This window comes from Cavia porcellus, unplaced genomic scaffold (genome assembly GCF_034190915.1).
Source record: "Cavia porcellus strain 051 isolate PalLab524CR breed Dunkin Hartley unplaced genomic scaffold, mCavPor4.1 scaffold_1, whole genome shotgun sequence".
Classification (NCBI taxonomy): Eukaryota; Metazoa; Chordata; class Mammalia; order Rodentia; family Caviidae; genus Cavia; species Cavia porcellus.
The window spans coordinates 134,889,012-134,901,682 of record NW_026947484.1 but is presented as its reverse complement, the minus strand read 5'-3'; the positions used below and the strand labels follow the sequence as shown (position 1 = coordinate 134,901,682).

Below are 12,671 nucleotides of genomic sequence, written 5' to 3'. Positions count from 1 at the left end.
GTCCGCCCAACACAAAACCGGGAAATTAGCTAGAGCTAGCGCGCCTACAGAATTAGCATCTGAGCATGCGCCAAAGTAGCCGCGCAGGCGACGTGATTACGTCACTGGGGTTACGGGCGTAGTTAAACTGGACAGATCGAGTGCACACAGAAAATCTAGCAGAGTGTTCTTTCTCTGCGATGGCGGGCACGGGCTTGGTGGCCGGAGAGGTAGTAGTGGATGCACTACCATATTTTGATCAAGGGTATGAAGCGCCAGGCGTGCGGGAAGCGGTGAGTGCGGGGTGTCTGTGTTGGCTGACAGTGCTCGCTGGCCCAGTGCCTGAGGTGGCACCGTGCATATCTTCTGCTGCCTCTACCGTGGCCCGCGTTCTCGTTTCTAGGCTGCGGCGCTGGTAGAGGAAGAGACTCGCCGATACCGACCTACCAAGAATTACCTGAGTTACTTATCATCCCCGGATTATTCTGCTTTTGAAGTAAGTGATAGTTCGAGCCCAGTGTGTGAACGAGGATTCTTGTGAATCCTGATTTTGGATGGAGGGCTTTAGCTACACAGAAGTCACGTGTTGCTTTTAAAATATCTCCAGTTTAATTATTACTTGCTTAGCTTCTAGTTACATGTCTTTAGGTATCCATGTATTGACAACAGCCAGATAAGCCTTCCTCAGAATTCTGAGATCCAGAAAAGGACTCATTACAGGGTCCGCAAACTCTAAATGCAAAATTTTGTGTACTTTTTTTGAATAAAAATTCTTGTGTAAATTCTGAAAGAAATTCTCTTCTAAGGTCCACGTTACAGAAAGATGTTTGAATTTTTTAATATATGTAGGCGTAATTGTTGATCGTCCTTAGAACCGCTAGAGGGAGGCTTTTAATTAAAGACTAGATATTTACCAGATGGATGTGAATGACTGAACAAAGCAGTATCTGAGTATGTACCTGTAAAATTTTGACCTAGAAATACAGCCAAGATACTAGTTAGGATCAAAACAGGCAAATGAAATATAAAATATCATTTCTGAATTATTCAGTGGTAGAGACCCTGCCCATGTTCCTTTTCTCCTCCATTGTTTGCCAAGAGCTAAATGTCAGAATAGCAGCCAGGACCAAAAAAAGTATAGATTTAGGCACGTAGACTGAAACAAATTATTCTATGCCTTAAGAATTTTCTCTTCCTCCTGTTATCAAAAAGTATTTAGGTCCGTGGTCCTTTACACTGGCTTCCTTTGACAATCGATTTGCAAGTAAGGCAGGAGTAGCCCTAGGTTCAATTAAAAAAAAAAACAAAACAAAACAAAAAACAGTTACAAGCCTGCCCAGACTTCCATTCAAATCAGTTAACTGGGAGTGAGAAGAGTAGATAGGGCTAGGATTAGAACTAAATTTAGAGCTCCCCAACTGACTGCAGTGTGCCACTGAGACTGAAAAGGATTTAGGATTGATCCTTTCCTTTTACACCAGATTTCTTGTTCCAGAGTAAGTGTGGAATTGGTGTATGTTTCTTCAGACTCTAAAGAGCATTTAACTCTGAGAATTGCTGAGTATAGTAATAGTAATAATTCAGTGGTAGAGCATGCTCTTAGCATGTGCAGTGCTTTGGGCCCAGTCCTGAGCAGAGAAAAGTAAAAAGCTGGGTGTGGTGGCACTTGCTGTTTTCCCAGAACTCTGGGATGCTGAGGCAGGAGGATTGAAGGTTCAAGCGCAGCCTGGGAAAGTTAGCAAAACCTTCTCAAAATAAAAAGGGTTGAGTGTATAGTTAAATGCAAAGACCCTGGGTTCAATCTGCAATACTTAAGGAAGAAAGGAAGGAAGAAAATGAATTGGGGGAAGAGAAATGATCCCTTACAATGCGTAGTATAAAGTATAGCTTGTGTTTTTTGGCTGGTTATTAATTTCAATGTGCTAATATGTTCTTGGAAGTAATTCTCTAATTTATACATCAGACTGACATAATGCGAAATGAGTTTGAAAGATTGGCTGCTCGACAACCAATTGAATTGCTCAGTATGAAACGGTAAGAATATTAAATTTTCATTTATAATAGCTCATTAATAAGAGTATTTGCTAACCATCAGCAACATGAAGAGAGAATAGAGTGGGGTCTAAATACATGTTCTTGCATTTTCTTCTCTAAAAGTAGTGTGGGTGTTTGACAAAAATGGTAAAATTTTTTATGACCACTTTTTCCTTTTGATATATTAAATATTTTTCAGTAACTTTTTAAAAAAGACATAGCAGGTACAAGAATCTCTTTAACAGGGTTGTGCAGCTGGAGAAAGAAATTGGACTCACCTTCCAGTAATATCATTTAACAGCAAATATGACAGTCTTTTATGTGAATATAATATAGTTTATCTAATTCACATTGAACTTGTTACTGTATATAATGGTGCTAAGCCTTGTTTGTAAATTGTTTCTTAGGATAAGTGGATTTCTTTTATTTTTGAGACAGGGTCTTGCTGTGTAGCACAGGTCGGCTTTGAACTCTTGGGAATCCTCCTGCACTCAACTTCCTGAGTGCTAGGATTACAGGCCCACGAGTTACTGTGTTAGTAGGGAGGATGACAGTGTGGCAGGATATGTGATTTAATTTTATTTTATTGTATAATTTCAGATACGAGCTTCCAGCCCCTTCCTCAGGTCAGAAAAATGACATTACTGCATGGCAAGAATGTGTAAACAATTCTATGGCTCAATTAGAGCATCAAGCAGTTCGAATTGAGAATCTAGAACTGATGTCCCAGCATGGATGTAATGCCTGGAAAGTATATAACGAGTAAGAAACTTCATCCCATTTCTCCTCCCCTCCCTCCCATGCCACCCAGAGGTTTATTTTTTAAAATTGTAGGAGGCAGGTATTGGAAATGGGATAAAAATAATATTGCTGGAATTGATTCAGGGTCATATCTAGAGCTGTAGTCAGATGAACAGCTGCTGCTTGGAGACCTGCTACAAAGCTCAAGAGTGCTATGAGGACTTAACCTAGCTACCATATTGACTCTGTAATAATACTGTAAGAAAAAGAGTATTTTAGGGGCTGGGGATTTAGCTCAGCAGCATAAGCACCTGCCTTGCAAGCAGGCAGTCATGAGTTCGATCCCTGGTACTGAGAAAAAAAACAAAAAAGAAAGTGTAAAAAAAAAAAAAAAGAAAATGAGTATTTTGTTTTATTTTGTTGTTGCTGTTTTTTTAGACCTTGTTGTTTCTTAGACAAGGTCTCCCTATGTAGTTCAGGCTGGCCTTGAACTCACTGGGTAGCCTAGGCCAGCCTTGAATTTGCACTGATTCTTCTGCCTCAGCCAAATTTTGGGATTACAAGTATACGTCACCACACCTGGCTTAGAACATAAGTTTTGAGGGCTGCTTTACAAATCATCACCTTATAAAGTGTAATTTTTAATATGGGAATGCTTATACCATTGATTCTCATTATTTATGTTATGTGAGTTTTAGTGTTTAAAGACAGGGTCTCACTAAATAATCCAAACTGGCCCGGGAATTTTATAGTGTCTCTGCCTCAGCCTCTCAGAGCAGTATGACTATAGGCAGTTAGAATATATCATATTCTTTAAAGTCTCCATGAACACTGAATTAACAAATACTGTACCATTTCTTCTAGGGAAAATGTATACGTGCACATATCTCACATAGATTATAATGTTAAATTCTAAAAACAACTCTTGGTAGGTTTTATTTTCTTATAAGAGAAAACAGCTCAGAAGTATAAAGTGCTGTGCTTGATACAGTTTCACTAACATAAGCGGGTTGTGGAATTTAAGTTCCATCCTTTGCTCTTCTCTGAATGAGAACTGAAACAAGGCACAGGGGCTCCTTGCACAGCGTAAGCTGGGAATGTGGTAACCAGCAACTCAGGCTTTTTATTGGTGTGCGTGCATTTACAGGTGACAGAGCACTGTGGTGAATAGGGATTGCCAGTATGTTAGAGAAGACGACTAATCAATGTGGAATTTGTGAATAATGAGAATCAAAATTGTAAATAGTTAACGTCATAAAGGATTTTGCTATAGAGACAAGATGCTGAGCATTAGTTTATTTTCCTTTTTTCTTTTAAAAGAAAAAGTTGAGCTGGGCGTGGTGGCACACATCTATAATGCCAGCAGTAGGGAGGTTGAGACAGGAGGATTGCCACAAATTTGAGGCCCGCCTGGGCTACAAAGTGAGTTCCAGTTTCCATATAGTGAAACCCTGCCTCAAAAAAAAAAAAAAAAAACCCTAAAATAAAAGGAAAAATGTATTGGGGACCAGGAATAACTCCTGGGAGATAAGAGATGGCCTGAATGGGTTGCCAACAAGCCTGCTTCTCTGAGAAAGTTTTATAGAGCAGAATCATGAGGTGAGTATAACACAGGTCAAAACTGTAATCAATCAATATGATTAGCTGCTTAGCTAATACTGATCCAGTAGGAGCAGGGACATACGGGTCTGCTTGCTTGCTGGCTTGTGTGCTTGGCTTTTATTTTTTTCTTTCGTTTAAGTACTGGCAGTTGAACCCAGCAGATTCCCCTCTTCCCTTTTGTGTTCCTGAGGATTGAACATAGGGCTTTTACACTGAGACACTAAGCTACATCCTTAGCCATCCATGTATCTGTCCATCTATCCATTCATTTGGTTTTTTTGAAACAGGGCCTTAGTATATACTTCCATCTGGCCCGGAACTGTGAAATCCTGACTGACCTCAACTCCTGGTAACCTTCCTGGCTCAGTCCCCTGAGTGCTGGGGTTGGAGGCATGCACCACCATACCCAGCTTCCTTTTCAGTTAGAAAAGGCCATTAAACCTACAATCATAGGGAAAGCTTTGTTAGATTTTTTTTTATGAACTATAACAATATAAAATAAGAGCACAAAATGTCAGATGTCTTCTTTTCAAGTCTTCAAAATTATGTTTCAAGTCCCTGTGGTTATATAATCATCCATTGAGCAAAATCTAGAATTTGGGAAACTACAGGTTAAAGGGGTGGGTTTTGGTTTGTTTGGTACTTTTGTTTTGTTTTGTTTTGTTTTGTTTTGTTTTGTTTGTAATGAAAGAGAAAGAAAGGCAGAATAGAATCAGGTTAATTAAGAAATAGACACAGATTAGTCAAGAAACTGGAAAGAAAGGTAAGAATTGGGTTTTTGGAAAAGAGCAAATGGGAGAACATTGCTTTCTTGTCTTTCCTGATTGAAATGTTGCCTGTAGTGCTATGTCTACTGAGTAACTGTGTAGCTGCTCTGCATATCACTGCATTTAATCACATAGTACTCTACCGTAGAACATCCTCCTTAACATTTTTATCTTCTCCAAACCCAATGAATGCGTCTCTAGAGATGGTGTACTATATTTTATCAAAGTGAATTTAAGCAGGAAGATGGAACAGAAGACCAAGCAATAAGCTAAGTCTTCAGGGAAAGTAAACTTAGAGGAAGGGAAAGGTTCTTTTTAATGATCAAAGGATAAGAAAAAAGTACTAAAAGTGGTAGTCTCAACGTGGAGTAATTGTTGAACCCACAGAATGGCAGAGGAGCTGAGGGTACACTCATAGCGGATATTTTCCAACTTCTTAATTAAAAGAAACCAAGACAAACTGGTTGGGAGGTGTGGTTGCACACACCTGTAATCACAGCACTGGCAAGGCTGAGGCAAAAGGATCACTGAGTTTTAGGCCAGCCTTGTGTCAGAAAAGCAAAGAAAAAGTCATAGAATGCCTAACATAATTGGCACCAGAACTCAACATTTACTATTTTGGGGCCAGGTGTGGTGACATAGACCAGTAATCCCAGCACTTGGGAGGCTGAGGCAGGAGGATTATTGCAAGTGCAATACCAGTTTAGGTTACAATGTGAACTGAAGGCCAGCCTGAACTGCGTAGTGAGACCCTGTCTCAAAAGAGACCAAAAAAAAAAAATTTTTTTTTTACTATTTTTATTTTTTTAAAAATTTTTTTATGTGTGATAATATGGATGACTGTTTTTAAAGAAAGCAAGACATAGTAACCATTGTTCATTTCCTGTTATCTGGTTTTAAAGTCCTGTAATGTTTTCATTTTTTTGTTTTGATTGGTTTTAGTCTGTTTTCTATTATTTGATTTCATTATGTCTGAAGGTATGGACAGCTGTTTTGAAGAAAAGTAGACATTATGGTAGCCATTTTGATTTCCGATTGTGTTGTTTTGAAATTTACTATTTTTAGCAGGAAAATTTGATTTTGTATGCGCTAGGTAGTTCACATTTAGTTGGCATTACTAGATTTTAATGTATATTAGTCTGATTTTCATTTCTTTCTACAGAAATCTAGTTCATATGATTGAACATGCACAGAAAGAGCTTCAGAAGTTAAGGTAAATTGTTTTGGGGTTTTATTTCTTTCCTGTTTTAGAATATAATAAGGTGAATCCTTATGTGTGGGGGAACAATAAGACTATAGTCAAAAAATAATAATAGATTTATTTTTTCTCCAGCACCTGGCTTTGAATTTGCCCTGTCTGAATAAAAGAGAAATAGGTTGAGGTCTGAAAACATCTCTACTGGACATTTACCACTTTCAAGTCCACAGACATAGAAAAGTCACTTTTTATGGGAGGGAAGTAGGGACATTTCAGAATAATGTGTACATATAACCTGATTTATATATTTTTTAAAAAACCAACAATGTCTGCATGCATACGCATATGGGAACAGATGCTGCTTTTTTACATCATTTCATTTTGCTAGTAAGATAATACCACAGACCAAAGAAAGATTTATTTTTGACTTACAGTTCTGGAGCTCCCAAGTTGAGGGGCTGTGTCTGGTGACAACTTCCTTGCTGGCAGAATTCCATTGTGGTGCAGGGCATCACATGGCAAGAGTCAGGGAGGCTGCACATCTGCACATGTGTGTTTTGGTCTTTCTGACATTAGAAATCACCTTGACCTTCTCTAATCCTAATCACTTCTAAAAGCCCACCCATATCCAGTATAGTTGGAATAATTTTTCGCTCTCATAATTCCTCACAGTGGGGATTAAACTCTAGCATGAGTTTTAGAAGGGAATAACCACATTTAAAGAATAGTGCCTTCCAGAAATTCAGTATCAGTTAGCAGGAAAGAGAAATGTATGAGAAGAGAGAGTTTTGATTTGTGATCAGTGTGTTTGTTTGGGTGTGGGTTCTTTAAAAATCTATTTTGTTTGGTTGTACTGGGGAATGAACCCAGGGCCTCATTCATGTTAGGCATTGTTCTACCACTGAACTATGTCCTCCCTTTTTGAAAATTTTCTCTTGAGACAGGATCTTACTAAATCGCCCAGACTGTCCTTGAATTTGTGATCTTCCTGCCTCAGCCACTTGATTAACAGGGATTACAGATGTACAGCACTGTGCCCAGTTTGAATGTGTTTTTTGATTTTTCATAATGAGCACATTTTCTGAAATTTATAATTGAAAAGATAAATAGAAGAAAGTTAATTCCTAGAATTAGTCTATAATTGTGTATGTATCTCTTCTAAAGGGATTAAAGGTACCATCTGATACTGGTTATTTTTTTATGTTTAGTTTTATGTTAAACTGTAGTTGAGTTGCATAAATGCCTTTTTACAGGAAACACATTCAAGATTTAAACTGGCAGCGAAAGAATATGCAGCTCACCGCTGGATCAAAACTGAGAGAAATGGAGTCAAAGTGAGTATCCATAATTCTGTCATATTTTAAACTGCCACCCCATTTGAAAATCAGAATTGTATAAGATTCAAACCGTTGGTATTGTTCAGACAATTGAGTACAGATGTCTTACGCTCTGGGTGAATGATTCGGGGATGACAGTGTGCAATGTATGTTCCATTGTTACCCCCGATTGATGTGCTTTGAAATTTTATTGCAGGGTTTTTTCTTCTTCTTCTTTTTTTTTTTTTTTCTTTCTTTTTATGTTTGAATAAAATGAATTTGAAAAAAATTTAAAAAGGTTCAAACAGTATTTTATATGAGATGCTATAGATGTCAAACAACTGCTTTCTTTTTTTTTTTCTCTTGTGCTACTGAGAAATGAACACAGGGCCTTCACACTGAGCTACATCCCCCACGGCCCTTTTTGAGACAGGGTCTCAGTCTCACTGAGTGGCAAAGTTGCCCAGGATGGGTTCATGTTTGTGACCCTTCTGCCACAGGCTCTTAGAGTACTGGAAGTATAGGCTTTCATCACCAAGCCTGGCTTCAAAATGCTGTTTTCTGAATCTGCTTCTTCCTGAAATATAGACCTATAAAGCAATTAGAGAGTTATAAATAAGAATTAAAGCTGAGAGTGGTGGTACGCATCTCTGCTCCCATCCCTTAGGTGTCTGAGGCAGGAGGATTACCCTAAGTTCAAAGCCAACCTTGGGGGGCTGAGGGTTTAGCTCAGCGGCATAAGCACCTGCCTAGCAAGCAGGCAGTCGTGAGTTCGATCCCCGGTACCGATAAAAAAAGAAAAAGACAAAAACAAAACAAAACAAAGCCAACCTTGGCTATATAGTGAATTCAAGGTTAGCCTGAAATACATAGAAAAATTGTAGTTTTTTTTTGTTTTTGTTTTGTTCTGTTATTTTGGTTTGTTTGTTTTTGAGGTAATATCTTGCTATGTGTTTCAGGCTGGCCTTCTCTGTGTTTCAGGCTGGCCTTGAACTCACTATGTAGCCCAGGCTGGCCTTTAACTCATAGTGATCCTTCTGCTTCACCCTCCTGAGTGCTAGGATTATAGGTGTGCACCTCCACCTGGTAACAAAATTCTTTCTCAAAAAACAAAAAAGGGAAAAGAAAAAGAATTAAATCATTGCTAAGTGATCTTGGTCTCAAGGCACCCCTCTTTTTAGACCAGCTTTCTGGCTCTTAGTAGGAGATCAGCCTTTGGTTTTGGCTTGGTTTGATCTGGAAATTTTTTTTTTTTTTTTTTTTGGTCAGTACTAGGGATTGAACCCTGGGCCTCCCACATGGTAAAAAGGCCCTTTGTTTGCTTTCTTTTCTTCTGTCTTTGTGTGTGGGGGGCGGGGGGGGATTGTACTGGGTATTAAACCCAGGGCCATACTATTAAACCCATGTGTGCATGCTAGGCAAGCAGTTTGCCACTGAGCTACATTGTCAGACCTTTTATTTCTTATTATGAGACAGATTCTCACTAAGTTGCCCCAGAATGGCCAAGAACCTGTAACCCTGCTGGCTCAGCCTTCTGGTTAGTTGGGATTATGGGCATGTACCCAACTCCAGCCCTATTTTTAAAAGAAAAGAAATTCATCCTTTTTTTTGTTTTTTCCCAGCCTTGTAGGAGCAGAAATTCGATGTTTTGCTTGATCATTTATGACTTAGCTTTTTCCCCTTTGTTTTCACATTTTACCTTTTAAATCTTCTGTACATACATGTTCTATGCAAATGCCTAGATATATGATACTGAAATTTTGTGTCATTTCTCTTCTCTTTGCTATTTTTCCCTTCCTCCCTTCATTACCAGTCTTATTCTCTGCCTGCCTCCTCTCTGCTCCGTTACCCTATGTTGTCCATCTCGTAGGCATCATTTCACATCTTTCTTCACACTGATAAGTGTTTCCTTTTTAGGCCATCTTGAGATTCTCCATTTTTCTATCACTATTGCCTTTGCCTTGTTTGCTTGTGTCTCTTAATGTTGTCTTTCCTCTCTACTATCTTTTCTGTCTTACAGATTCCCTCTTCTGATGTTTCTTCTTATTTGTAATTAAACTTCTTATTTTAAGAAAACTGTAGATTTGGGGGCTGGGGATTTAGCTCAGCGGCATAAGCGCCTGCCTTGCAAGCAGGCAGTCATGAGTTTGATCCCCGGTACCGATAAAAAGGAAAAAGACAAAAAGAAAACTGTAGATTCACATGGCAGTTGTAAGAAGTAATACAGAGATCCTGTACCCTTCACCTCCTTTCCCATAGTCGTGCCTAAGGTTTTTGTTTTATTTGTTTGTTTGTTTGTTTGAGACAAGGTCTTGCTTTGTAGTGCAGATTGACTTTGAAAGCAGTGTGTAGCCTATGGTGGCCTCAAAATCATAGTGATCCTCCTGTCTTAGCCAAGTTGTGGAATTACAGATGTCCACCATCATGCCTCCCAGTGCATAAGATTTTAAAATAGAAAGTTAAAACTGTTATGACATTGAATAAAACCATATGTACATTTAAAATAAAATCTTGTAAGAGAAATTTTAGTTGATTAATTTTTTTCTTTTTTCTTTTCCTTTTCTAGTTGGGTATCCCTGGTCAGTAAGAATTATGAGATTGAACGGACTATTGTACAACTAGAAAATGAAATCTATCAAATTAAGCAGCAACAGGGAGAGGCAAACAAAGAAAATATCCGGCAAGACTTCTGAAAAGACCAACTTGCTGGGTACAGAGGAAGAAAAGTTGGGCTGTTATAAACATCAGCCATCTAAATTTTTCCTAAACCATGAAGGACAATAGCCTCTCATAAAAACCATTAGTGGGTAAATGTTTAAAAACCATAATGTATGGATCCTTACATTAATTGTGTATCTTTGTGAAATAAAGATTATCAACTTAGTGGTATTTTTATAGGTGTAAAAAACCATCAGGCTGTCTTGATTATGATTTGGAATATTATGTTATAGAATTAATACATAGATAGAGTTAATTTGGTGTTACTGGACCATATTTTTTAGCTGAGTAGATGTGTTGACTACAGCCAGCAAGGCCTTAGGGTTGGGGCTGCCCATGCCATTTAGAGCTTGTGTTGTGCCACCAGTTTGCTTAGATCCTAGACATATGGCCATAAGATTCAATGTTTGTTCTGAAGCATTTCAGTCTTGTTTTGTACACCTTTTCCTTTGTGTACCCCAATTCTTCCCTTTTGTATGGAATTGTGTAGCCTGTGTCATTGGTACTATTTTTGTTGTTTGTTTTAGTTTAGACATGGGATCTTCCTTGCTTGCCAGGCTAGGCTTGAACTGACAGTTGCCCTGTTTCTGCTCAGTAACTGGGATCAAAGATGTGTACCACCAAGCCTGGCTTACTTTTTTATTAAGTTATCTTACTGCTCCATGGGAGAATTCTTTCCACTACTCCTGCACTACTATCTAGTCTGCTCAGCGCAAGACCTATCTCCAGCTCTTCCCTAACTTAGATTGGACTTTAAAAATCTCTACCTTTGCCAAGTTCTGGTTCTCATTGAGATTGCTTCAGAGTCCTCTTGACTCTGTTGGGTTGCCAGGGATCCCTAGTAAAATATAATGACTTTACAAAGTTTGTTTATTCCCTTGGTGTAGGTGAGTTTTGTATGCTAGATTCAGGCTTTCCTTAGAAATCAGCTCTGGTAAATGACGTTACTAAGCCAGATAGTTCTGATTCTTTAGACTGAACATAGTTTTACGTTTGTCCCATTGATTGAAACATGACCTTTCTTATTTTTCAATTTTCTTTAAAATTTTTATTTTAGAGAATAAAACCAAGCAAAATAAAACAAAATAAAGCCAGTTAAAACAAGACAGCGTGACATAGGATTTCAAAACAAGATAATAGGAAATCAACAATGGTTACCGTAACGCCGCCTCTTCAAAATAACTGCCCATATCTTCAGACATAATAAAATCAAACAAAATAGAAACAGAATAGCACCAATAAAACAGTGTAATGTAAGACTTCAAAACAAGATAAGTCCAAAATGGTTACCATATTATATCTTACCATTTTCAAAACAGCTACCCATGTCATCTGATACAGTAAAATCAAACAATAAAACCCAACCAAACAAAACAATAAGCAATAGGGAGTTAATAATGGCCACCATCTTCAGAAGGAGATTCCCCCTTATGTGCTACATTGTGTATTGTTATCCTCTGAACAGATAACCAAGACTTCCCAAAGTCAGTGAAACAATGCTATAAGCGTTAAATTGTATTTACCTCATTTGCTGTCATCACAGCCTATGTTTCTCCAGATCAGCCAGTCACTGATGGGGTGGCAATGAGGGGAAAGAATTGGCTCTTGTCCCTCTACCTGTGTGCCAGAAGGGGCTGGCATCTGACTCTCCCCTAGTCAGCCTGTGCATGGTCTTAACTTCTTGACTGCTCACAGTCTTAGCTTCTTGACTGCTTTTTCTCCCCAACAGTCTGCAAATGGCTGGGCTTTCTCATTTGTAAATAAGTACCAGTATGTTATGTTTGAAGGTGAACCCAGCAAGGCTCAGGGAAAACAGGTTTAAATAACATTGGATGGAAATACTTTCTCTCACTCTATCCCCTGTCTTCATTTCTCTTTTATGCTCCAGTCATCCATTATTGCAGTATTTTAATACCCTTGTTCCTCTTTTTGTATGATTCAATCCTAAAGTCATGTGGTGCAGAGCAAAGTAGATATCCACATACAAGGTTCCAGGAAGTAGGGTGACTTCTGCATAAATAATCAAGAATAAATACTCTTGGGCTTCTCAACAGCTCTGGAAGTTAGAATGAAGACAATGAAGAGGTCCATGAAAATTCGTAAGAAAATTCCTTTCCAATTTAGGGCTACATAGCCAAGTCATCAGTTGAATGCAAGGGTAGAATAAAGATAAGTTTAACCACGTGAGATCTCAAAACTCGTTACCTTCTTGAGTATTGTTTCTCAAAGGAACAGCTGCAGGATGGAAGTAACCGTTCTTCCATGAGATTGGTGAAAGAGAATCTTGGGATTTGTATGGACTGTGTGTACTCCATG

At 38.5% G+C, this 12,671-nt stretch overlaps 1 protein-coding gene across 1 annotated transcript; it reads left to right on the top strand.

The window, feature by feature from the left end:
- Nucleotides 1–76: 76 nt before the first annotated feature.
- Bcas2 (BCAS2 pre-mRNA processing factor) lies at nucleotides 77–10,526 on the top strand. The gene is made up of 7 exons (XM_003479253.5): nucleotides 77–272; nucleotides 383–475; nucleotides 1,943–2,013; nucleotides 2,614–2,775; nucleotides 6,286–6,336; nucleotides 7,575–7,655; nucleotides 10,204–10,526. Exons 1-7 carry the CDS (start codon nucleotides 180–182, stop codon nucleotides 10,328–10,330), a joined length of 678 nt encoding a protein of 225 aa, XP_003479301.1. The 5' UTR covers nucleotides 77–179; the 3' UTR covers nucleotides 10,331–10,526.
- The last annotated feature ends 2,145 nt before the right edge of the window (nucleotides 10,527–12,671 follow it).